Genomic DNA, 26,003 nt, shown 5'->3' on the forward strand with positions numbered 1-26,003 from the left:
CCACTGCTGCAGGTGGCAGCTGGTGTGTGAAGCCTGGGAAAAGGTTCTGTGAAGAAGAGAAGATGGAAGATGAGTGACTCCGTCATGCCTAGCTGAGAGTGTTACTGAAGCATCTGCCTCTGCTGCAATTCCTGTGGGTGATGAGAGCTCTGCACTGGTAACAGATTTTAGTGTGACGGGCAAAAGCAGCAGAAAACAGGATGCCAGCTTGGTTAGGGACACCATGGAAATCCTCAGCTGCCTTTAGCCTGCATGTGGCTCACTGCTTTGTGCCAAGCTTGACCTTCCTCTCCTGACCCTGTGACTTGGGAAGCAGAGCCTGCTGCATCCTTATGCCTCCACAGGAGAGTTTCCTTGGAAGCAGTGTGACAGTGCCAAAGCTCAAGGCTATCATGGCCCCTTTGTCCTGTGGCTTGCTGTTTTACATTGTTTTTAATCCGAAACTGAACAAATCTCCTCTTGTAAAGGTACAAGGGGACAATTTGGTAAGAAGGCTTGGCCCTGGGCTCACATGGGAGCCACTGCTGCCAAGGCCTTGCCAAGGAGCTGTGTGGCATTACTAGGTCTGTGTGTCCCCATCTTCTGTTGCCTGTAGATCCTGCCTAGCAAGGAGCAATCCTAGTGCAGTGCCAGAATGGAAGACTTCTGAGCTGGGACACAAACTAATTGTCCAGCATGTGGAAGGTGAAGAGCAAGGCTGCTGACCTGTCTTCCTGTCTGCTCCTGGCTTTCTCCCATCCAAGGAGAAAGCCCCCTTAGGGTATGGCCTGAGCACAGCCAGCATTGGGGTGGGCCTTGGGGCAGGTTGCAGTGTAACAGCACTGGCTGGTGTGGGATGCCTCTGTGTCTACAGTCAGTGAAGCTTCTCTTTCCCATGGCCTCAGGGGGCGGCACTAGGTTATTTGGCTTGTGTTTCTAATTGCTGTCTGGCTGTCTGCCAGGTCTGGTGCCCCCCAGGCAGGCTGTGGGGGGCATAATGTGGGCTCTCCCAAGGAGGGCAGCCATGGGCATGGCTGGCATCAGCTGCTGCAGCTGCAGGGACAGATAGCAACAGTACAATCAGTGGTGACCTGGGATGCTCTTAGGGTGTGGGTAGCCACCTAATGAGATCCCCTGTTTTCCCCCCCCCCCCCCCCAAAGAAGTGCTCTGCAGCTGGGCATCAGGGAAGACAGACACAAGGAGAGCTCAGGCCTTTTATTGCAAAGAGGGAGATACGAAAAAGGTCAGTTACCCTCTTCGAGCCCCCACCGAGCCTGCGGCTGTCTGAGAGGGACAAGAGGTGGGGGGAGCCAGATCCTCGCTCCCACCAGGAGGGGCACCTGGCTGGGGCAAGACACTGAGGTGGAGCAGGTGACATCTCTGCTCAGCCCCTGTCTTGAGCTGGAGGGCTGTGGTCCTGCACTGCTCGGATGCCCCATTGCAGCGTTGCCCCTGGGGAATGGAGCAGCCTTGCCCAAGGAGGGAGGAGACAGGGTCACTCCCTGCTGTCCAGAGGCAGGAGGCTCAGCGACCCTCCTGGTGTCTTGTGGGGATGGCCAAGCGTGGCGGTGCCCAGGCTGTGGTTGCCACTGGCGTGTCATGTATTGTCCTGTGCCAGTTCCTCAGGGCAGGCAGGCTGGTCCCGAGACTTCTGCAGCCCTGGGGAGGGCTGGGGCTGGCAGCTGTGCTGCGGGGCAGGGCCTGGCCCTGGCGGCGCGTGGTGCCTGTGCCGCTGGTACTGCACAAACATGCAGACCTTCAACCCGATGGCCAGCATGTTCTTGCCCATGAAGATGCTGGAGACCCGGGAGTCCCTGAAGAAGAGCATGTTGCTGCCTCGGATGAAGATGGTGGTGATGTTGACGGTGAGCATGCTCAGCATGGGGTACAGCATCATGCGGTGCGGCATAATGCCGATCCCCTGCATGCTGATCTCGCACAGGGAGACGCAAGGGAGGACCAGGAGCAAGATGTAGCAGTAGAAGAACATGATGCCCTCGGCCCAGAGTGGCAGCCCTTTCTTCTGGGGCTCCCACAGGTTGGCCTGAATGTCCAGCACATCCAGCATGTCCACGATGACCCAGAAAAGGCGGTTGCGAAGATCTTCTTTCTTCTTGAACGTCCTGACGTACTCCATGTGCTCTGTGGCCACCAGCAGCACGTAGAGGGCTGGGATGCAGATGGAGAGCAGCAAGGTCAGCGCTTTGCGAGCCATGAGGTCCAGGCTCTTCCGATCAGCTTTATAGTTCTGGTAGACAAAGTAAACCTTGATCTCCAGAACGAAGACATAGAGGAACCAGAGGATCATGGCATAACCTCGCTTGGCCGTCTTTACCTCTGCCCCAACCCAGATGGCCACATAGCGGAGCACCAGCAAGAAGCACATGTCGCCCACTGCCACCATGACGCAGATGCCCAGCTTCCTGGAGCCCTGGCTCTGCTCCACCAGGTAGGCATCCATGAGGATGAGGCTGCTCATGATGAGTACAGTTGAGAGGCACACGTGGGGCTTGCTGACGGGTGGTGGGGGAACCATTCTGCACAGAGGAACAGGTAGGACCATCAGGGAGTTGCTGGGCTTCCCCATCCCTATTCTTATCCTATCTCTTCACCACAGATGGCCAAAGGAAGGGGTGGCATTTGGTCACAGACTCTTCTCCTAGCTTATCTGATGGGTTCTGGCTGGGCTCTATCCCTACAGAACATCCTGCTAGGGAAAGGTACGAGAGCCTTCAACTCAGAGCCTGAGTCCGAGCAAACAAGCTGCTTCCCCCACAGCGCAGGAACCTCTGCTCCTAGGCTGCATGTAGGGGAACTGCGGGGCAGGCTGGATGGCCTTTGAGTATTTGGGATGCTACTGCCTCTTCCAGAAGCTCATTGCATTAGCTAATTACTTCCATCATGTAGGGCACGTGCCTTACTTCCATGGCTATTCCCAGACAGTGGCACTGGTTATGTTCTTTCCTGCAAAGCACACAAGGCCATGTCTATGCTTTATACCAAGTCGGTCCACAATATAGCAAGCCAGGCCCCCTATCTTTTTCATCTCCTTTATTTTCATGCACAGCAGTAGGAGAAAGATGACTTTCAGTATGGCCGTCCTGCGGGGTAGGAGGGAAGAGATCTGCCCAACATCCTCAGTTTCTTTCAGCCCTGCGATCCAAAAGAGCTTTGCTTAATGGTCCCTGGCAAGATACAACAGAGCAAAGAAAAGCAGCTCTGGGATGCAAGAGCTCTGCAAGAGGCCCTGGATTTCAGCTTGACGCTCGGTTTTCCTACGTGGGCTCAGAGCAAAGCCCCACGAGCACCCCTCTGCCTCAGATGGCACGGGGGCTGTCGGGCTCCCTCCCGGCCCAGCACAGCTGCGGGCAGCCGCTGCCAGAGCCGGAGGGAGCTGGGGCCCAGCCTGGCACGGCTCGGCAGCTGCTCTGGAGGGGAGCCAGTCCCCCGGCTGAGACAGAGGCCGAGCCGGCTCCCCGACGCTGGGGCCGCGCAGGGGCTCTCTCTGCCCGCCGCGGGCCGGGAACCCCGTCGCACCGACACCGCGCGCCGCGCCAGCCGGCGTTACCTGGGGGTGCCCGGGCACGAGAACGCCCCGAATCCCGCATGTCCCGAGCCTTCGGCCGTGCGGACGGACGGGCGGCAGCAGGAGAGAGGCGACGAGGAGGGCAGCTGCTCCGAGCCGGGCCGCGAGGCGGACCGCAGAGACGGCCGGGGCGAGGCGGCGGGGCTCCGCGTCCGTCTCTCGCCGTCCGCTCGCAGCATCGCCCGGGGACCCGCGGCGCGGTGCCCGCGCGCCGGGGAAGAGAGCGCTCGGCACGGAGCCGCGGAACGGCGGCCCGGAGCTCCCCGACGGGGCCGCGCTCACCTCGGGCGGCTCCCCGGGGCTGGGCGGCGGAGGCGGCGGAGGAGCCCCGCTGACGGCCCCGGGCCCGGAGCGGCATCGCCCGGCGGCGTCTCTGCGGCGGCGGCGGCGACGTTTGGCCCCTCCCGGCCGGGCGGGCGGGGACTGCGGCGGCCCCCGCCTCGGCGGCACGGCACGGCAGCGGAGCGAGGCGGCAGACGGCTGCGCTCGTCCCGGGGTCAGCTCCGTGCCAGCGCCTGGGCTGAGACCCAGCTTGGTTGTGATTGACGGAGGTCCTCGTTCTCCGGGGGAGGCTTCCAGTACATTTCCACTCCGCCTTGGCAGCGCTCGTTGTAAATAGGCGTCGTTCTGGAAGACCGGCCACGACCTGTTAGGGAAAGGCTGTGCCCCGGAGGGCGGTGGGCGCAGCCCCGATGCCGGATCAGACACTGCTTTGGGGCAGACATCCTTTGGGGGTGGGGGGTGCCGAGTGGGGCCGGGGTTTGGGCTCGGTGATCCTTCTGGGTCCCTTCAACTTAGTTGATAGAGTGATGCAAGAGAGGGGGAAGCCAATGCGGAAGCAAAACCCACATCTTCCCTGTCAGCCAACAGGATCAGGGGAGTCCCTTGCATGGTCTCCATCCTTGGAGGCACCAAGAGGTGGCCACATAGGTGTGCCCACAGCAGAGGCAAGGAGAGGTGCTTGAGGCAGTTTTCAAGCAGTGGAGCTGTGGACAAGATGATTCATCTCTGGGCTGCAATCATAAAGCCCCTGAGTCTTCACTAGAGGCTAGGACAGAAGGTGACAATGTTCGCGTGGGAAGCAGAGAAGAGCTGCTTTAACGAGGCACATAAAAATAAGCAACCAGAGCAAGAGCAGATATGTGCGTGCTTCACTAAAACACGATGCTGGAGCTGAGCGGCATCGCATATGGATGTGGCTGTGATCAGAGACAAAATGGGAAGAAAGCAAAGAAGGGTGCAGTGGGGATCCCGAGCAGATGGCTCTCCCCTGGTTGCCTGCTGGCTCCAGGCAGAAAGCATCCTTGGCTCAGCCCTGTGCTGCTCCAGTGCTAGCACCAGAGCATCTCTCTAGAACAGAGACCACAGGCACAGAGGGAAGAGCAAGAGAAATCCTCCTGTCACACTGAGCATCCTTGAAGAAGCAGAGGAAAAGGGGAAAAATTGCCAGCAAGGAGCTGGTAGAGGCTGCACTGAGTGCCCCAAAACCCTCATGGCCCCCAGGACCTGGCCATAGGGCAGAAGCTGGAAGCGATGGACATACTCTAGGAAGGCAAATTACCAAAATATCCACCCTGGTAACAGCTGAGAGGAGGATAACAGAGTATGGAAGCAATGGTGACAAGGCCCTCTGGGTGTGAGCTCAGCCTCTGAGAAAATGGTGCCCACTGTAAAGCATTAGTTTCAAACATAGCCATGCAGCCCTGATGGGCCAGAGAGTGTGTGCTGGTAATCCTGCTGGCAGCAGCTCAGGGGAAATTATGGAAAACAGAGCAATAGCAGGCACGAGGTGTGAAACTGTAGCAGCTGCTGGAACACCTCAGTCCAGCAGCACCAGTTCCTCAGGGTGCTATGTAGCTGGTAGTGCATGCAGTTCCAGTGACCTCAGCTAAAGAAGAATTTTGCAAATGGAGGCTTGAGGCTTCAGCACATGCATCCTGGAGGTCCCGCAGGCCGGGGAGGGCCGAGGGCAGGACCCAACCCAGCTCTCCACAAGGTGAATGATGTGGTGGCAGAACAGAGACCCACAGGCCAAGCCCTGCTGCTGTGGCACTGTTCCCGGGCCGGAGGCTGATGCGGGTGCAAGGAGGAAGGCTGCTTGTGCCACAGCCACTGGGTGTCAGTGCAGACCCACGCAGCCTGCTCAGCGCAAAGCCACCCCTCGATGCCTGTGATGAGGAGCCAGGGGAGTGGTCGGTCTGTCTCACCCAGGCCCAGGGCCCAGATGTCTGTCTGTCCCTCCCCAGACCGCAGCATGATGCAGGCTGAAGGGTGCTCCTCCAGCTAAAGGCAAGGTGGTTTGAGAGGGAGTTGTAGAAGAGAAGTGCTGTGATCTTGAGCTCCTATTGTGTCTTGCTGCACCTGAATTGCATCCAGGGGTCAAGGGTGCATGGCTCTCAGGGATGTCCAGGAATGGCTTTGCTTGGGAAAAGTGCTGGTCCAAAGGGGTCGATACCCTGTGCAGGACTGACCATCGCAGCAGCACTGAGCAGTGCCTTGTGCCTTGTCTGCTGGGGACAACGCTGGACTGCTACAAGGTCTCTCAATAGTACTGAAGTCCTGGGGAGGAGTTGGAGGGCGTAATCCCATAGAAGTGAGGTGTGAAAAAGGAGAAAGTGTGATTTTTTTTTCTTCTTTTCAGAGGCACGTTTCTAGCTGGGTGCTGGGATGCCAAAGAAGAGGGCTTCTTGGCTGCTTTCGCTCCAGGATGAAGTAAATCTCAGCACACAGCAAGGTCCCAAGAGGAGGTGGAGAAGCTGCTAAATTAGATGCCTACCAGGTTATGTTTAAACCATAACACAACCGGGTTCTGGCTCTTACAATGAAAAACATAGGAAAAATGTGACCCCAAAGACAGAGGAAAGCCAGTGCGCATGGAAGAACACATTTCTGGACAGCTCAATTTGTAGGCACGAAGTCAATGTAACATGAAAGGAGAAAATGAAGAGCAGTCTGCATAGCTGAATAAACAAGGCACATTGAAACAGACTGAGAACAAATGCATAAATTCATCTCTAGAAAAGCCAGCAGGCTGAATAAACCACGTGAGCTGCAGTACGGATGGAAGCGCTCAAAGGGAATAGGCTGTAAGAAGAGAGCCAGAGAAACCCACCTCCATCACACTGAACATCCTCAGGGGGAGCTGCAGGAAAAGGGCGAAGCCCGTCAGCAAGAAACTACACGTGGTGGCTGCAAGAGAGGAAGGCTAGCTGTGGGCTGGGGACCACACAGAGCACTCTGACAGCTCTGGGAAATCATCACAGGGCGGCACAGCCTCAGAGCAGAGAGATGGCTGGAGGTGACGGGTGGCCCAGCAAAGCTGCAGGCTTTGCTGGCACTTGGGGGCTGTCTGAATGTTTGGAGGTTGTCACTGCAGCAAGCTGCCATGGTCTGAGCAGAGAAGTGCCACATGCCTCTTGGAGGGGACAGAGCATTCTGGGGTGCCACTGAAGCACCGCGTGGATAGGTGGGGATGGTAACTGAGACTGAAAAGCAGAAGGCAAAAGTCAGCTGCTGGGGAGCCCCTGCAAGGGGGTTTGAGGTCCTCAGGAGCAGTCAGCTGCTTGTGGGGAGAGGTAACTGTGATACCCAGCTGAGATCAAACCACTGTGGTTTACCACGGAGGTAAGGCCAGGCCAGCACAGCCACCACAGCTCCTGACTCAGACCTGGCTTTCCACATTCACCCGCAGAGCAGCATCCCACCTCCAACTGGATTTCCTCAGAAGCCCCTGCTGAGATCCCTTAGCAAATGCTCTCAGAGAGCCAGGGCTGTCTTGGATGAAGGAAAAGGCCGTCTCGTGCGTTGTGGGCTGCTCAGAAGGAAGGCAGGCTGTGAAGCAGCTGCTCTGGCAGCAGGACGGCAGGTGTGTGGAGCGCTGGGCCCTGGGCTGTCCATCGGGCACAGAGATGGGCTGGGGAAGGGAGGTAGAAAAGTTGTGTTAAGGCACAAATTGATTTGCTAGTCAAACTGAAAGCTGACGTGAATATCTGCGTATTACTAAGAGGCCTGAGGCTTAACTGCGGATTAAACGCCAAATTTACAAACGCAAGTGAAAAGAAAAGATCCAGGAGGACGTTGGCAATCAGGAAAGCGACCCCGAAATCCTTACGGATAACAGAGAACGTCAGCGCTGCGCTCAAGACCCACAGCGGCACACGGACCTGGCCCGGGGCCGGAGCCCCTTCCCGCAGCCCCGCGCACCCCCCGCCCAGGCCCGCAGGCCCCGTTGCCACGGCAACCCCGCCAACCGGCCGCGCGCCCGGCCGCGCCCCTTGGCGGGCTCGCGCAGGCAGACTCGGGAAGAGGGGCTGCTGCGCGTTAAAGGGCTCGCGGCCACGCCCACCCTCCGGCAGCGCCGTTCCCATTGGTCGAGCCCTCCCCGGGCGCCGAGTCCTTTCTGCTTTCAATTGGCTACCGCTCTCCGCGGCCTCCCCCTTCGCCGTTCCGATTGGCCGGTGCCGCCCGAAGCTCCCTCCCCGGGCCTCTCCCTTTCCCCCTCTCCCATTGGCCGTTCTCCCGCCGCAAGGCCGCGCCCCTCCGGCCGCTCTCCGATTGGCCGCGGGCCCGCCCGCCGCCGCCCTGCCGCTCTCCGGTTGGCGCTGCGGGGCCGCCGCGTCCCGCCCCGCTCCGCGGGCGCGCGCCGAGGCGGAGGCCGGCGCTGAGGGGTCGGCCCCAGCGCCACCGGCGGCAGCGGGATGGCGGCGGCGGCGGTCGGCGCGTTGGGCTCGGGCCCCGCCGCGGGGCCCCCGGCGGCGGGCGGCGGGGCGACGGCGGCGGCCGCGGCAGTGGCGATGGCGGCGGCCGGCCCCGGCCCGGTGCCGGTGCCTATGAACCTCTTCGCGACGTGGGAGATCGACCGCTCGGCGCCCAGCTGCGTGCCCAGGTGAGCCGGGCGGAGCCCGCCGCCGGAGGGCGCGGGGCGCGGAGCGGGGCGGGGGCTCCGGAGGCGGCACCCCGGGGCCCCGGAACCGGGCAGCCGTCGCAGGCCGCGGGGGGAGGCCGAGGGGCTCCTAGGCGGCACCGAGGGCCGCTTCGTCACGGAGCCTCGCGCCGAGGGGCGGGGGGAGAAGGGCTTGGGATCCATCCGGGCGCGGTGTCTGCGAGGGGCGTATTCCGGCGTCGCACAAAGAGGGAAGAAGTCATGGTTGCCGTGGGTGTGAGAGCGGCGGTCCTGGGGGGGAGGAAGGGCTCCGGGTAGGCGCCGGGCTTCGTCGCGAGGAGCGGCCGTGCCCTGGGGTTGCTCCGCCGGCGCCGTGCCGCCGCCCGGATCGCCGCACGTGTCGGCGGAGCGCAGGGCCGCCGTGCCGCTGCGTGGAGCGGGACGCGGCCGGGCATCGTCTGACTGTGGGCTGGGCGCAACCGAGGGCGGGCGATGAGCGGCAGGTCGGCTTCCCGCAGAATGGAGTTGCGGTACGGAGCGGTGAGTTGAAGCACGTGGAAGCGCGGTGTTCGGCGGTGCTGGAGAGAGGAGGAGCTGTGACGGACAAGTGGATCGTGCGGGAATAGCGGGGCTGCGTTTTGCTGTGGGCGGTGGGATGCTGGTGGGTGAGTAGAGGGGCTGTGTCCTCGGTGTGGAAGTTGGAAGGAGCTGCTCTTGGGGGGATCGAGGAGTGCACCTCTTCACAGGGATTGCTCCCAACGGTGTCTCGGTTGCTGTGAGGAGCAGCTATCAGCTCCAGTTTGGAGGAAACTTCTGTAAAGTTATGCTGGAGTGACATCTCTGGAACACGTCCAAGTGCAGCACTTGTTGGCGTGGGTTCAAAGGAGGGCTAAGAGAGCGAGGAAGAGTCTGGAGAACGAGGTGTGTGAAGAGCACTGAGGGCCCTGGGTTTGCTCAGCCCAAAGCAGAGGAGCTGAGGGGAGGCCTGATGGCAGCTGCAGCTCTCCCAGGGGGCGGAGGGCAGCGCTGAGCTCTGCTGTCTGTACAGCGACAGGGCTGAGGGAACGGCACGGAGCTGTGTCAGGGGAGGGCAGGTGGGGGTGAGGGAAAGGCTGTGCCCCAGAGGTGGTGGGCATGGCACAGGCTGCCCAGGGCAGTGGGCACGGCCCCGATGCCGGAGCTCAGGGAGCGCTGGGACACCGCTCTGACACTGGGGCTGGGGGTGCTGTGTGGGGCCGGGGGTTGGGCTCGGTGATCCTCGGGGGTTCCTTCCAGCTTTGGAGGTTTCCTGTTTCTATTATTCTGTGCGAAGTAATTGATGGAAACTGGTTCCCTTCAGAGGCCTCAGCTCCAGCATGGCATGCAGTGGCACCCGTGGAACCAGCAGGGTCTGGAGAAGTCCCATCAAGCCCTGTGAGCAGTGTGTGGCTGCTGCTGCTGCTGTGTTGCCTCATGGTCTGTGGCCTGAGCTTTCCTGAATGAGCAGATTGTAGGGAAGTCCCTTTTATGTGGGTGGGTGGCTGTGAAACAAAAGGAAGACCCAGCCCCACATCTGAGCTGGGTTAATGGTGACCCTGCTTGCCATGCTCGCTGATGGCTCGCCCATGTTTTCACTCTCTGGTCTGCTTGAATAATTCATTAGTTTTGATGTGATGTTCTTCCAGGCAGAAACTCCACTGTGCTGTCCCATTGCCCAGCACAGGCGGTCTCTGGTCTGTACTGTGCTTTGGGAGGGGTAGTGGTGGCAAAACAATATCCATTCAAGGATAACAATCCTTCTCCCTTGGGCTTTTCTGTCTGTTATGCATGAGTAGCCTTGATTTTTGCAGCCCTGTGTGTATCTAAGCAAAGGAGAACTTTGTGCTGATTTTTATGTTGCACGATGCTTTGCTGTTTTTCTAGACTGGATATAAGTTGTTGCTGTTGCTGGACTCCATTCTAAGTGTTTCATTTCCACAGTTGCTGCTGGATCAGCCTTTGTGGGGCCGTGCTGTTTGACTGTTAATGCAGGACTGTCAAAGGGTTGCATCTGAGCCTTGAGGATTTCAGAGAGGCAATCTGGACTGGTAGGGGTTGGCACCATGAAGTGTAAGCCTGGACGTACCAAAATTGCTCAGTGCTGTGATTGCAAGACTTGCAGTGTGTTTTAGGAGGATCTTGGTTCCATAACGTGAACCGTAGGACATAATGGAATTTTCTGCCGGATCTCTTATGTGCCAGTGAACAAAGTCACCATTTTGTTTGGGGTTTCATTTGTGAGCTGCCTTGCTCTCCAAGCAGGGGTATCTTGGCCTTTCTTGTACCACTGAAGGGCTGTAGCCAGTTTTTGCTGTACACAGAGTGCAAGAAATGAACCAGGGCTTTGCCAAAGTGAAATGTCTGTCTGCATCAAAGCAGTGTCTTACTGTGCTTTCATTGTTTCATGTGCTGATCAGCAAGTACATTTGGAAAAAAAATGTGTGAAAGGACTTTGTGCAAAGATGCTTTGAGTCTTGTTCTTTCCAAGTAGTGGTTAATAGGACTGCTCTTCCTTTTACCTCCTTTAATATCTGAGAGCCCAGAAGTGTACGTTCCTAGGGAATTAGGAAACAAGATAAGACTGCCTGTTGGTGTTTGTTCTTGCTCCTTTTCCATGACACAGCTGCTGTGTTCAGTGTTATGTGGATGTTGTTTCAGTGATAAGTCATCGCGTTTCTAATCGGAGGTAAGAGCTACAAGTCTTGTTTTGACTAATGCATTAGTGCTGTCGAGCTCAGATTGCAAAGGCAGATTCTACCTGTGCTGACTGTGCTGTGAATAGTGCTAGGAGGGCACGAGTATGTTGCTTTTAGTCTAGAATACCTCCTAGCTTGGTACAACACGTGAATTCAACCCGCCAGCCCTGCTGCCACCTTCACAGTGTGCTCAGATAGTTAGAAGAGCCTGGACCTGGAGAAGCACACTGATTAGGAGAAGCTTGGGTTCATTCTGTGAGATGTATTTCAGAAGATGCTCTGAATTCTCTTTCACTAAAACTTGCAAGTGCATGTTTTGGAAAGTTATGGCGTTGTTTTGGAAGGACAGTGATCTTTGCGAGTGCACCTGGAGATTCCCCATAGGCACAGGCTGCAGTGATCTTTTCAAGTGCTGAGAGTTGCATGTCCTCCTCACTTGCATGGCTCTGAGGTCCTGTTGGACACCTTGCCACGGAAGGTGGGTGTGTTTCCTGCATGCTGCTGGCCACTGGCTTCTCTTTGTCTGTAGTACAAAAGCCTTGCTGCCAACCCCAGTGTTCCTTTAGGGAACGATCTCACTCCAGCTGGAATAACAAGCATTTGCCTGTAATTTTCTTGGGCAGTTTTCCTGGCTAAATTGAGGATTTTCATGGTAAACTTTCAAGCCCAGGGAAAGCTGCTGTCTGGGTAAGCTACACCCCTGGGAGCGTTAAGTGGTTCCGGATCACTCCTTACAAAGGCACCAGGATGCCACGGCAGCACGGCGCAGCTCTGGGCAGGGAGAGCTTGGGAGAGGCCACGGGTCTGTGCAAGGAAGCAGTCTCTTGTAGCTGGTGCTGTTTGCCATGTTTGAATTACGATTTCCTCTTAGCCCTATACAGAAAACAAAATGTTCTAAACGGCCGTCTGATTGCTTATTATTCTTAATATTGTGGGTTTGGCCGCGAGCCTGCAAATATGTCTGAAATGCCGTCCACTGTCTGTCACTGCCTGTGCCTTGTCCGTCACTGAGCACTCTTGGGATTTCTGCTCTGTGCTGTGCTTCCCGTCTGTGTGTATGCTAATTGGGCTGCTGCCTGCTACTCCATCTTTCTGCTCGTTAGTGGAACCCGGGACGAGCATCCCCTGCCAGGATGATTGATTGGGTTCGGGGAGGGGGGGGGGAAATGGGTGCTTCTTTCAGAATAATAATCTTGCCTTTCCTGAAGGCTTCGTGTTTTTGAAGTACCTGCCGTGCTGCCTCCCAGCTTTGCTCACCGAGGTTTCGCTGACCAGGCTGCGTTTGCTCTGTTATCTGGTTGCTCATCAGACACGTTGTGTTGTGTTCCTATTGTGCTGGTAGGCACCGAGCGCTGGTTCCGCTTCCTCTGGCGTATTCAGGTATCTGTGATCACCAACAGCTACACAATGCACACCCTCCTCCGAGACGGAGATCACCTTTCTCCCTGGGAGCTGTGGGATGCTTTGGTGTGTGCCTGTGCCGTGTGGGATGGTCCTAGATGAGATGGAACACGTGTCTGCTTGTTGGCAAACTTGACAAGTCGTTTCCCAAAAAGAGCCGGAGGTGAAAACCATCCCGTGTTTGATATTGTCCCAGCTGAGCACATCGCTGCTGTAGTCTGAGCACCTCAAGTTCTTCTCTTTCAGCACCCCGGGTGATAGGGGAGCTTTTTGAACTGCATCAAAGCTGTTTTCTCCGTGCGTTTTTTTTCCCTGCCTCACTGGCAGTGGATGAGATTAAGGGGAGACGCAGCCTTTCAGGTACCTCAGCGCATCACAGCCGTGGTTCTGGAGACCACTCCCTGCTCTGCAGTGTGATTCATCCTCTGTGCACACAGCTCAAAATTACATGGTGTTTTCTTGCAGGCCCGTTGCGATGCAATCACTGTTATGATTTGCTGCCCATTGTCATCTCTCAGGAGTTTGCTATTCCTCCCATCTCACGGTCTAGCCTAACGTGGGATTCTGCTCAGTAACTGAAAACTGTTGTGTTCTGGTTTTCCTGATTCCTCTTTATTGCCTTCTTCATGCAGATTTTTTTACACTTTCACTGCATGTCCTTCTTACCCTGTTTCTTGTTCCACAGTGTGAGCATGTCTCAAGTGACACGAGGGATCTAAAGCCAGTGCACATGGGATACTTGCTTGTACAAAAAACACCCAGATTACATGCTCATCTGTGTGTTTAAACTGGTTTTCTGTGCCTGTGATAACTGCATTCTCTTCATTACAGGCAGTTTGGGATAATGGCTGAACTCCCTGCTTAGGTTCCATTTTTTCATAGCTGAAGAAAAAGCTTCTGCTACTCATTTTATTGTCCTTTAATACTTTTCTCTACTAGGGAAGAATCAGGATTATAGAATCATAAAGGTTGGAAAATTCCTCCAGGATTATCAGGTCTAACTATCAACCCCATCACCGCCACGCGCACTAAACCATGTCCCAGGACTTGGACATCTGAGAAGCTTCAGGGATATCCCAGCAGATGTGGGGACAGTGGGACATCCAAGCAGACATGAGGACATTAGAGGAGCCATGGGCAAGTGTGAGGAGGTCTGGGACATCTGAGTGTTTGCAGGGACATCTTAAGGGCCACCAGGGATGTCTGAGGAGATATGTGGCCAACCAAGGCCCCCCCAATGCCTACCTTCACCTGGAGCCGTGCATCCTAGCTGCAGAAGTAGATGTCTCAGGCACAGATGAGGTTGGCACTTTGACCAGTGCCACAATAACCAGCTTGGGGCTCTTCTCCAGCACCAATCACATTCATCCAAAACGCCTCCCTATTAATTCTGCTGCCTGATTTTCAGTAGAGCTTCAAGTAGTGTCTCTGAATCCATATTATTTACATCAGCATTTTTAGTGTACATTATTGATACGTTTTTATAATAGCTCCCTTTCATTTGTTCTGCGTTTTTTTTCCTGCATTCCTTTAGCTATCCTCTAGTAGTCTGTTGTGTTTTACCCCACCTTATTTATGTTCATCTCATTGCTCCTTTCCCTCATGCTGCTGCTGATAATCATGACACTGTTCTTGCTTCTGTTCTCCAGGTAGTTGTCTGGTATTGTCAATTTAGGGGCTACTTGTGGCCACACCTCATTATTGTTTGCCTTTTATTCTTCATTCTTTTCTGGTATTCATAGGATGGTTTTTAATAGCCTTGAGGTTTTCTTTCTCTGCGAGTGAGTTTCAGGCTTTATCCCTGTTAGACTTGCACCTATGTTGCAAAGTACTTGTTGCTGCATCTTACGCACATGCATATTTTTTCCTCCTGTAGACAAGGCTGCAAGTGTTGTTTTTGTAATCACTTGCTTCTTGGTGGTGGTTAATTCATTGACACGTTTTATTTTGGCCTGGAGACACTGCAAGCAAACTGTTCAGCAGCAGGCACAGTGTTGGGCTGCTAGTGCTCTAGCTGCATTTGCACCGTGCTCTCAGCTCAGCTGGCAGTGCAGCATCTTTTCCTAAAAGTCTTGGGTTTGGGGACTGCAGTTGTGCTCTGTTTGCAGACAGAAAGCTTTAAAACCTGTTACTTTTGCAAAAAAAAAAAATTAAAAAAAAAAAAAAATCAGTGATTTTTAGCCATACAAATGCTACTCCCTTTATCACTTACTGTAGCTGTGCTGAATGTGCTGCACCAAACTTCCACTTTGTTTTTTCTATTTGTCCTGCATCTGCATTTGGGTAACAACTTCCAAACAGCTGGAAGTTGGAAGTAACGTCCCTTTTTGTTGCCCATAAGAAGACAATGGAAAAGTTGTTGCAACACGCAGCCATACCAGTGCCTGATTGTTGAGTGAGCTCTTCCTAATGCTTCATGCAGCAGCAATGAATTTTGTCATGTGCTTTGTGTTAACCAAGTTACTTATTCGAAATGGAGCAGGAGGATGACCTTGCAGTTGGACGCTGAAGTGAGGCTTGGATACAGATATGCAGCGAGGTTTGGGAGCGCCGTGTGGACTTCCTGCTGAGATTTTAAGCTCCATTTGTGCTGAGGAAAGACGTTGCTCGTGGTAGGGGCAATTAATATCTGCGCAGCGTGCAGCGGAGCATGAGAGAGGCTAATGGCAGTGTGCTGCATACGGTGTGCTCCGGGACGGGCTGTCTGGGCACATCGTAGGCCTTCCTCAGGAGATGCCTCTTGACAATGTGCTTATTATCTGGAAATCAGCGTGTGTGACAGGAGGCGCCGGGAGGCTGCATGCCCTGGTGTGGTGATGCTGCCTGATGCACTGTAATGAAGCGCTGCCTGCTCCATAGGGGCTGTGCTCCAGGCTCTGGTTTGGAACAGCAAAGGGGAAGCAGAGGTGAAGTGATTCATCCAACAGCTAAGAAGTAGTGGAGAAAGGGATTAAATTTCCCTTCTCTGCCTGAACAAGATCTTAACTCTAAATTACTTCCTTCTGTAAAAGCGGTGCAGCCTCGCGGTAGCAGAGCCTGGGGGACACAGTTATGTCATGCAGCTCTCCTGTGCACGTGGCAGGGCAGCGGGGTTCGGTCTGCTTTGCCCTCAATTAATTCTCCCTTTTATTTTTTTTTTCTTTCCAGTCCCCAAATGTTTGGGTGTTGTCAGTAATGGCAAATGAGTCTTAGCCTCACATAGGAAACTACTAAAAGCCACGACTGCTGGCCTTGAGCACCTGCAGGGATGGGGCACCCGGAACTTATCTGCAGCTGAAGAAAGGGAGAAGGCGGCCTGCAAGGAGTTGATACAACTGCAGGAAGGCGGTGGGAGGGAGCGTTGTATTTTCAGGCTAAGCTGTTTCATGCCTAGCAGTAGTTTAAGCACAATTTGAGTGGATTTTTTTTTTTCCCCGGTGATGCATCTGTGTGGGTATTTAATGTGAAAGGATGCAGAGTGATGGGAGAATGGTTCCAAGGCACCCGGTTTCATTCATCCTTTGCGCAGCAAAGCGTGCTCGCTCTGGTTGAGGTGCAGAGGTAGAGATGCCTGCAAGCCAGCAGGGTGAGAAGTGTCAGCTCTGTGCAGGCAGAGCAAGCAGCCCTAAGCACTGCTCTTAGGCAGCCGGGGGGAGGCCTTTAACACCTCCCTCGCCTGCCTTGTCGTTTCTGCCTGTTCAGAGCCCGGCCGAGAGGAGGGAAAGGAAATCTCTTAACCTTATTATTGATTGTGAATACAGTAAGCAATCCAATTACTGCCATCCTTTAATCCTGACACCATTGGACCTCAATTAGAAGTCTCGGTTTTGTACCCCTGCAGGCAGGGATGTGGTGTCTGTGAAGGATGCCTCCAAAGCACTCTGTGCCTGGAGGAACTGGGGGGTGTGGGGCTTCACACCCAGCGCCTGAAGTTTGTCCAAGGAGTGTCAGAGCTGCTGGCCCCAAGGTGCTGGCCTCTCTTGTTGAGACCTCAGCAACTCTTCACAGGTCTAAGTGGCCTTTGGGAGATGTTGGGATTTTTTTTAAGTAGATCCTGATCGTTTGATCATCTTGAGAAGAAGAATCTTGAAAAACATGTTCCAAAGAGCACTTCTGCCACTGTGGCTGTGAGTATTTCTCCTCTCTGTAGTCAACAGAGCTGTGAAATCTGGAAAAGATAGAGTTGTAGACTCTGGTAGCACTTAGCCATGGCAGGGGAGCAGTGCTTAATGGGTGAGATGCAGAAAAGCAAAAGTTGTTGGGAATGGGATGACAGAAGCAGCCAGCATCTACCCGCAGAAGACAGAGCAGTTAGATGCTGGCCCTCAGAAGATCTTGTTTCCTCTTCTGAAACATGATGAGGCACTTGTGGCTCATCCTCATGGCAGTGCCAGCACTCCTGTTGACATGAATATGAATAGACTTGGGGTCCCCAGTGACAAAAGATTAATAACTCTGCTTAATTACAACCTACTTTTTTTCCTAATACTGTGAATGTGAATGACTTTTCAAGGAGAGCTGGCTGTGGGATGTGTTGGAACTCTTTGGAAGAAGGCAACCCTAAGTAGATCAAGGTTTAAAATCCAGGGTAGCTTTGATCAAGCCATCTGTTCTACTAAATGTTGAGAGAACCTCCATGAATGACCAGCCTGGACATCCTTCTATGTAACCTCCTGTAGGGAACCTGCCCTTGCGGGAGGTTGGACTTGGTGATTTTCAGAGATCCCTTCCAACCCCTGTGATTCTGTGAGTGCGGCTATTGTGATTTCAAGCCAAACAGGCTCTGTTGAGTTGAGAAGCACTCAGCGTTGTCCACTCCTGGGATGGTTACAGTCTCAGCTGTCCAGATGGAGCCATGTCTACAGAGCATCTTCCTCACAATAGCTGGCAGTACTGTGAGAGGTCGTAAAGGGAAATGTGGCGTTAATCTGTTGTTTTGCCAGCAGTAGTTATATGATGGTACAGATAAAGCATGTGTGGTTTTAGAATTAAATTCCGTTTCAGTGCAGAAATCAATTCAGTCCAATGCAGAGCAAATACTGCTGACAGAGCTCTAGGAGGAGCCCGGATTGTCAATAATGCAGATTAATTGATGTCTGATGTGATAAATCTGGCCAAGCAATGGGTGAAGACCGAGATGGAGTCTCTCAGCAGGTAGCGAGAAAGGGAATCTAAAGTAAATAAAATGTTTGGGGGAAAAAAAAAAAGAACTTCTGGTGATCACATGAGGGTTTTTAGGACCACCTTTGGGTGCCCCAGCTCTTGGTTCTTGGCTAACTGTATAAAGTGAAGCCACTGAAGGAGAAATAGTTCCTTTCAGGTGCTGAGAGCTTATCTCACGCTGCCTGAAAGGAGGCTTTCAAACAGTTTCTTTCCTTGTTTTGCAATAGTAATTCTTCCTGCAAGATGTGTGACGCGTGTTCTGCAGAGCATCTGTTGTTCTTCAGAGATGGAACCGAAATAGGTGTGCTCACACACACAAGAACAGGGAGCAAATAATCCCCTTTGGCAGGAACACATTGGAAGTGCTTGCATTGCAAAAGACCTTTGAATTTCAGGTCTGAGGGAAGTCATTTTTTCTGACCAAGTCCAAAGCCATTTTGTAACTGTATAAAGTGCAATAGGGACACAAGCCCATGGGGTTTTCTTAGGATCTGTCTCATACCCAGAGTTCTCAAGGTTTTCTCTGTTTCCTAAACATGCAGGTCGTGTAATGGGCAGGAGATACCGAGTGGGAGCCAGCCATTTGCATTCACTGTTTCTCTTCCCTCTATATCTGCAAGTTTTGCACTACTTGGAGATTTCCTATATTTCAGCCTTACTGTTTGGGATTAGATAAAACGGGTAATGAGGGAGGGAGTCTGTTTTATGCCTGGTGATGTTCTTGTGCATGGACAGGCTGTGATGTCTGGGAGGAGAAGAAGCTACTGAGCAAACTGCTCACTGAGTAGGTCTGCGGATTGCATCATGGAGCAGCTGGTAGGAACGTGGTAGTAAAGTGAGCAGGTGAGTGAGAAATAAGGTAGTGGCCTGGGAGTGTGTAAGAGGTTGGCTGTGAGTGGCTAAAAGAGCTTTTCAGGAGGTCTTCTGTTGCACTTAAAGCTGTGTGTGCAGCCACTGCCAATCATAGATCTCCTGATGATGATCTTAATGTGCTGTCTGAACATCTACAGCCAGAGGCACAAAAGTTTGCTGAGTTTTCACCCCATTAATAATGAGTTGCCCGTGTGGAAGGCAAACTCACAGAAAATTCACCTAAGCTGAATGCTTCCTTACCTGCTGTGCTTTGGCAAGTGAAGCTCGTGAGCCCTCTTGCAATAAAAATGCAAGCCCATGGTGAGTGCCCTCTACATATATCTGCTCAAGCATAGCTTCTTTTTTCTTCTCTAGTGGAGGGACGTCAGGGCCTGGAAAAACATCTTGCTCTTCCACGTGGGCACACCTGAAAACAGGAGCACTTAGAGTTGCTGGGGGCTCGTGAGGCAGTTCTCTTTCCCACCCGCCTTTCTTTCCCATCTTCTCAGAAGTCGATGTGTGCTTTCTGTTGTGTTGCCAGTGGGAGGTTTCCTTTAAAGCTTTGTGATTCTTCATGCAGACTTCGGCTTCTTTTTGCTTTGCCTGTTGAGGTATGCTTCGGGGGAATGTCATCCTCCGAATGTCAAGCCTGGTAGCGTTCCTGTCCTTGAGAGTCATGATGATTTGAAGGCATGTGCAGCTTTTGCTCTGAAGGAAGGTGTCTAGAACAATCAGGAATTTTCCATCAGGACAAGCTGTGTGTTTCCCAGGGACTGCAGCTTGTAGGTGAAAGAGATGAGACGCTCGTAAAACGTGGCTCTCCAAATGCAGTCTCCGTGCTGTGAGTGTCTGGGCTCCATCCTGTGAAGACAATGGGATGTAAGGGATGTAAGCTCCTGCTCCTGATGGCAGGCAGCCTGCGGTCACTGCTCCAGAGCATAACAAACTTGATGAGTGTTGGCTCGTTCCTCGGACACCTACTTTAAAGCAAATCTGAGAAAGCTGAGCTTTGAGGTGTGCAGCAAAGTTTTTTTTTTTTTTTTTTTTCTGCTGTCCTTTGGGATGTATTTCAAGCTGTTTCTCAATGGCTGTTGGCAGGCTTCCAGTCTTGCTGCCTTGCTGAATCACCTGTAGTGCGAGTAGTTTAGTAACACATGAGAATTACAGCAAGCATAAGGTGGTGTGAAGGCAGCGTGTAAAATACACTGTTGTGCCCAGGGAACACAGATGGGAAAGCCTGAAAGTGGTGTTTGGGGTGACTTATTAGGATGAGGTGGTGTGAAAACCCAGCACTCTCAGCAGCTGACATCCCCAGCAGGATCCTCAGCAGGCTGGTAGGAGTTGTTTGCTCTCCAGCCCAAAGGAGAGAAGAGCAGCGTGGCTGAAAAGCCTCCCTGTTGTCGTAGGTGGGACTCCAAAGCCAGCAGCAGCTCTGCCAGCAGGCAGAAGGACATTTGGATGAAAATCTGCTTTGAAACAGAGCTCGTGCTTGCTGTGGCAATGGGAGCTGGCAGTCCTTTGGGCAGGTACTACAGTATCAGGTCTGTGGGTTCAGGTAATGGAGTGATGGAGACCCACGCCATGGAAGAGAGGATAGGGAAGGGAAGAGCCAACCAGGGGACCAAGCAGCCAAGCCCCTGTAGTGGGAGATGGCTGCAGGCAGCTTCTGCAGGTGTTGGTATGCAGCAGGACTCCAGTGTCTGCTCATGGGGGCTCGTGTTAGCTTGGGAATGCAGGTAAACTGCCTCTAGCTTTTGCACATAGCTACAAGAATCACGTTTGTGAGAAACTGCTCTGCAGCTGTAACTAAGTATCCTTGCTTTCTCTGAATGACCTTGCTTCTCCTGATACACAATGCTGTATTGTCCCCGCTCTTGTATAGGAGGCCATGGTATCTTTCATCTCATGCAAGACAAGCAGCTGGGCCACCCAACCCAAAGCTGTTGTGTGAGTGCTCATGGCAGCACAGCCAGTGCTGTCAGCTGACATCGTGCTAGCAGATTGCAGGACTCAGCACAGGACAAAACAGATGAAATGGAAGTACTCAAATCAAGCCAGCAACGCTATTGTGATGGGGCTGCATTCACACTACGGTGTGATGAAGGAGAAAAAGATTAGAGTATCCCCAAAGTGGCTAATTGCAGTAGCCTCACTTTGGCTGGAAGCCGTGCTGAGCCATCTCGATGTTGGTCTGAAAAGAGACAAATAGCTGTTTTGTGAGGTTTGTTCTTTGCTGGATTGGCAGCTTGAGTCAGTTCATCATGTGTTCAAACACATGGTGGTGACGGGGAGCTGCGGGGAGCTGGGAACAAGGCACAGGCTTCTGGTGGAGGAGGCTGATGGCCAGGTTTGCTGCTTTCCCTGGCTGTGCCCTCTGAAAGCCATACCTGTACCACTGAAGAACTGGGGCGGTGCTCGATTCCTGTGAACATCTCTTACGAGGGCCTGTGTAAGAACTCATCCTTCCTGATTGTGTTTGAGGCTGTTACAGAATTTCCTGGGCACGGAGTGTCTTAGGCCCATGATATACCTGGGGCTGCATTCAGCAGGAGAGCGGCCACGTGTTACAAGGGATTAGACATCAGTCAGGAGTGTGGCTCCCAGCCAGAGGTGAGTGCTAAGCAGGTCAGCAGTAGTGCTCAGACACCAGCTTAATCAAAAGCCACGCAGAACCAAGAATAACTGCCAGAAAGAGCTAACAAATAACTCCTAAAATGTGCAAATACCCCTGAAATCGCAGTGTCGAGCTGTTGCAGAGGGAGGCCAAAGCAGTGCTGACAGAAGTGCAAATGGTGGCTGAGTCTCACGTTTCAGCTTGTCTCTGGAATTGCTGGAATCATTTGTATTTTCTACGTGGCAATTAGGAGCGATCCGAGGGACTGACAGGAGCCATTGCAGTAAGCCTGCTAACTCCTGCTAATGCTGTAAGCCAAGGGGATTGGAGTGTTGTATGGCTGAGGCTTAAGCCAGGTGTTTAACATCAGGTGCTTAAGTTCAGGCTCTGAGAGCTGATGTAAACAAAAAGGAAAGGAAAATACCCGGTTTTATATCAAGGATTTTGGAAAATGCTGGAAGACTGCTGTGCCCTGAATTGCTGTCAGCCCTCATAAAGTGGTTCTGAGCATTACTCACTCCACTGAGTCTCGTGTTACGTTTTTATTGTCAGTTGTGCTACGGAGGGCTGGGCAGAGAACAAGCTGGCTGCATTGCACACAGTGTGTATGCTGTTCTGGAAGAGGCACGTGCAATCCTCAGATGGGAAAACCTGTGGGAAGAATCCATCCTGATGGCTGTGTGGGGTCTGCCCAATGGTACCTTTGCAGCCTGCCTTTGCTGGGTGCTGACATCCCAGCTGCTCTGGTGTCCCTTGGAGAGCCCCCATTCATACGATTGAGCTTGGTTGGACTTTTCTATGCCTGCAATCCCATAAGCAGGGTATCTGGCTGCCATCCAGCTGCCGGAAGGGCTCTTTCTGAATTTTCTGAGCGTGGTGGTCTCTGGTGGCGTGGGTTTGCAGAGTTGCTGTGGCAACCCACATCGCTTCCCCCAAGCCCCAGCCTGGTTCTCAGCTTCCCAATTAGCCTGGCTATTCATCCCGCTGTGTGAGATGGAGCAGCCCCTGAAGGGCAGGAAGCCTGTATTCCCCAGGGGCTGCAGGGCCTTCCCCCAGCTGCCTCCCTGCTGCTCCTGCCTGCTCCCCCCTGCCACAGCAAAAGGTTCGGTGCATTTAGGTCAGAGCGAGCTAAGCCACAATTTAAATCAAGCTTTTTGGAAGTAATTTGCTATTCTCATTTAGGTGGAAAACAAAACCAAAAACATTGGTAACTTAAGCAGAAGCACAGCTCTTAACAAGCGCTCACTGCAGGGCAGCTGGTTCCTCTGAAGTTTGTTTAAGTGGAATGCTTCAAACAGGGCCTTGAGCTGAGCCCTCGTAGGCAGAATATTTAGAGGTGATTTAGGACCTGGTGCTTTCCAACAGAGGCACTCCCTGGGATGTGCAGCCAGTGCATCTCTGTCCTGTTCCCCCCATCCTGGCTCCTGAAGCCCCAGTGCCTTCTCATGAGATGCTTTTAGAGTGAGTGTCTCTTTGAGTGTTACAATGTTAAATGCCAAACGTGCTGTAAAACAGGGACATTAAGGATTGATGGTGACTGCACCAGTTGTTCTCTTGACACCATCCAAGCCTCACAGTTTGCTGAAAGGGACTTTTGACTTACTGCTATCACTGGCTGGACCCTGCAGGCGTCTTAAGTATTGTATGTGGGTGATAAGAAAACAACAGAGAAGCAGAAATATGCAGTCAGGGCTTGAATTCTTGCAGAGCTCTCAGTGATCTCACAAGGCACAGGAGTGGAGCTGCCTTGTAATGCCTGTGTGAAGTGTTCCTGTATGCCGGGCACATGGAGCCTGGGTGCTGCAGAGGTTGTGCACGGGTAGAGAAGAGCTGTTTGTTGAAGGATAGCACAGGTTCTGAGCTTCAGTCTGGGCACGTGACTGTGCGTGCCATGTAGATAACTGTGAGCTCTTGCGTTTTAGATTTGGGTTTGCAGAGCATCATGTCCGTTCCCAGCTTTCCATGGGGGTGATGGGAGTCTGACTGAAGTAAGGATTGGAGTAGTGCTGGGGTACGAAATTGCTGTAACTTGTTCCTACTTCTGCTATTTCAGCAAGTGCTCTCAAATATTTGTGTAACATCTCATTGCGTTTTCCTGCTGGCTTGCCAGGGCTGGTTGCCTTAGACACCAGAGCTCTGGTAACTAGGACAACAAGATCGAGCAGGCAAAGGTAGAAATAATGGTAATAACTTTCTCAACTCCTTCTGAAATAGGCTTGTACGAACCGACAGCATGCATGGAGTGACTCTAATAGCAGCCTGCTCTCCTTTGCTGACTGCTGTCCTCGGGTCCTGCCACTGGAAGTGAGCCTGCCAGCACATGTGGATGGACTGACCCCTCCTCTCCACACTGAATGCTGGGGCTAGAGAGGAGTCCAGGAGGTGCCTAAGGCACCTGGCTTCCTGCAGTCCAACACCCCTGACCAAGGCTCCCTTCTCTGTTCCCTGTATAAATTCGGTATTGTCTGGCAGTGTACAGAAGGAGGGACTGTCTCCTTGGGAGTGGTGGGCTTGGGAAGCGTGCCATGTCTGTCTTTGGTTCAGCTTCCAAAGGGGGAAATACTTTTGGCTTCTTTGCTCACCTGGTAAGGATTAAAAGAAATTCCATTGCCAGCTGTACTTGGTCAAAACCGTCTGCAAGAAACCTGCTTCTGATGTCTTGGTTGGCTGCACGTGCGGAGGTGGGGTCAGAAGTGTCAGCACCAGAGTGACTGAGCTATTTCCGTGCTGCTCATGGGATCCAGTGAGCGGCTGAACTCTGCCCGGGGTATCCATGCAGCCTAATGAAAAGCTTAAGTTAAAGATCTGAGCCTTAAAAATAACTGCTCTGGGCTCCAGGTATCCCACTGACAGATAGTACCTAGGCTGGGCCTATGGAACACGCTTCTGCTGTGGGTGTGGTGTCCCACTTTAAGCAAGTATCTCAGTTTAACAGCAGTGCTTTCTGGTTTTGAGAGCGATTTGTTTGTTTCCTGCCTTTTCTCCAAGATCCCGTTCACTGGCTGTGCACGTGGGGCATGTACACAGGGCTCTGTGACAGGCTGCACTGGTGAGGAGCAGCCAGTCTGTGGTAGGAGCTGTAAATGCTGACACAGTAAAGAAGTGGTTGGCCAATATCTCACAGTAACGAGTTGGGTTTTTTTTTAATTGACCACAAGTATTGCAGTCATCAACATGAAGAGATGTACTTTAATTGTGCATGTTGACTACTGTGTTTAATTCAGGTGGCCTGGAGCTAGCCTTCCTAGGGCTTGGCTGTCACCTCGTACCAATGCCACGGTGGTTGAGCAGCCTTGCTACAGGCTGGGAGTTTGAGGGAAGCCATGGCCCCGAGAGCTGAGCAGCCTTCTGGAGGAAGTTCAGAGGGGCATCTTCTGGTAACAGGATGTGACAGAAGGCACCAAATGCTGCAGCACCAACACTGTGGCTTTGTCCTTCTGTGGCCCCGTGACCGTCTGGTGCTGTGGGAGAGGTGCTGTGCGGTGCAAGCCCCTTTGCACAGCAGCAGTCAAGTCTGTCTGCGGGAGCTCTGGGAGCCTCCTGGAAGGCAGGCAGGCAGGCGAGGGTGTCTGGTGTGGCTGTGTGTTCTGGGGAAGCTCTCTCTGTGTGTTCACGCTACTTCCTCCCACGTCTCTGGGAGCTGTATGGGTTCAGTAGCGTGTCTGACACGTTTTAGAGGCTGCCAAGCTCCGTTTGCTCTCTCTTAAGGCTTGAGAAATGGGATGCTTGAGACAGAGTAACTTCAGTTAATCTAACATCAGTGACTGTGTGTGTGTTTCTCCCTTCCTTCTGATGTGATGTGGTAGCTCATAGAAGGATTTCAACACTTGAGAATGGATAACCTTGAGAATCACTGCAAGTCAGGACTGCTTTGCCTTCTCATCCCTGGGTGGAAAGGTACAACAGCTTTGCTGTCTTTGCTTTGGCGGACAAATGGGGATAAGAGCCTCACACAGGTTGTACCTGGCAAGGGCAGGGTCTGTCAGCAAAGCTGGGGTGCCACTCAGAGGGCAGCGGAGCTGTGAGGGGTCTGGAGCACCAGTGTGATGGGGAGTGGCTGAGGGAACTGGAGATGTTCAGTCTGGAGAAGAGGAGGCTCAGGGGAGACCTCGTGGCTCCCTGCAATGACCTGAAAGGAGGCTATGTGAGACGGGGTCGGCCTCTGCTCTCAGGGAACGGCCGTAGGACGAGAGGGGATGGCCTCACGTTGTGCCAGGGGAGGTTCGGGTTGGCTGTTAGGAACGATTCCTTCTCCAGAAGTGATTCTGCACTGCCACAGCTGCCCAGGGAGTGGTGGGGTCACCTGGAGGTGTCCCAGAGCCGTGGGGTTGTGGCACTGAGCGACGTGGGCAGTGGGCTGGGATTGGACTTGGTGATCTTTGCTAACAATTTTATGAGCATATGATACTGAGAAACACTGTTCCAAGAAGAGAAGATTATTTGATAAACGTAGTTTGAGATTTGTGCAAGAGCATCAAAGAAGGTTAGATTAAAAGTAATTCTGTTGCGTTTTTAGCCTTGACATTTCAAATCAATGAACTTTATTTTACTGGCACTTGAGACTGGGGAGACTTTAACAAAATGAAGGGGAAAAAAAAAAAAGCCCAAATGAGGCCCCAGCTCTGTGACACTGCCTCAATATCTACGCAGTCACTGCTTGAGCTAGGATGGGCCTAAGAACAAGGAGATGGCTGTAGATCTGTGAGATGTAGTCAATAGGCTGTTTGGATTTCCAAAATGCCTTCAACCAGGTTTCTCGGGAGCTTCTTAAAAAGCTGTGCTGCTGCAGAACAAAGAGGAAAGTCCTCACGTGGGTAAATAATGGTTTAAAT

The 26,003-nt window shown here is 53.1% G+C and overlaps 2 protein-coding genes across 3 annotated transcripts in view; one reads left to right on the top strand and one right to left on the bottom strand.

Moving 5' to 3' along the window:
• Positions 1-1,180: 1,180 nt before the first annotated feature.
• Positions 1,181-3,888, bottom strand: LOC100547773 (transmembrane protein 121-like). 2 transcript variants are annotated; one of them, XM_085218716.1, is made up of 3 exons: positions 3,549-3,888; positions 2,316-2,517; positions 1,181-2,228 (listed from the first exon to the last, which is right to left on the bottom strand). In XM_085218716.1, the coding sequence occupies exons 1-3, from the start codon at positions 3,743-3,745 to the stop codon at positions 1,578-1,580; spliced, it is 1,050 nt and encodes a 349-aa protein (XP_085074842.1). In that variant the 5' UTR covers positions 3,746-3,888; the 3' UTR covers positions 1,181-1,577. The 2 variants fall into 2 exon arrangements, with proteins under 2 accessions (XP_085074842.1, XP_085074841.1); XM_085218715.1 differs by having other exon boundaries at positions 1,181-2,517.
• Positions 3,889-8,108: 4,220 nt separating this feature from the next.
• Positions 8,109-26,003, top strand: part of LOC100547923 (phosphofurin acidic cluster sorting protein 1-like) — a 42,711-nt gene continuing 24,816 nt past the window's right edge. Inside the window, exon 1 of the mRNA XM_085218704.1 lies at positions 8,109-8,451. Coding sequence (XP_085074830.1) covers positions 8,264-8,451 — 188 coding nt within the window. The 5' untranslated portion in view covers positions 8,109-8,263. The remainder of the gene's footprint in view (positions 8,452-26,003) is intronic.

The sequence above is a fragment of the Meleagris gallopavo genome, chromosome 2 (assembly GCF_905368555.1).
Source record: "Meleagris gallopavo chromosome 2, MGAL_WU_HG_1.1, whole genome shotgun sequence".
NCBI classification, from domain to species: Eukaryota; Metazoa; Chordata; class Aves; order Galliformes; family Phasianidae; genus Meleagris; species Meleagris gallopavo.

Bases quoted from the DNA above. Each gene is read 5' to 3' on its own strand.
- LOC100547773 (XM_085218715.1), bottom strand. From the start codon at position 3,745: ATGCTGCGAGCGGACGGCGAGAGACGGACGCGGAGCCCCGCCGCCTCG. The intron at 2,518-3,548 runs GTAACGCCGGCT...TCCTCTGTGCAG, and splicing joins TCGTGCCCGGGCACCCCCAG to AATGGTTCCCCCACCACCCG.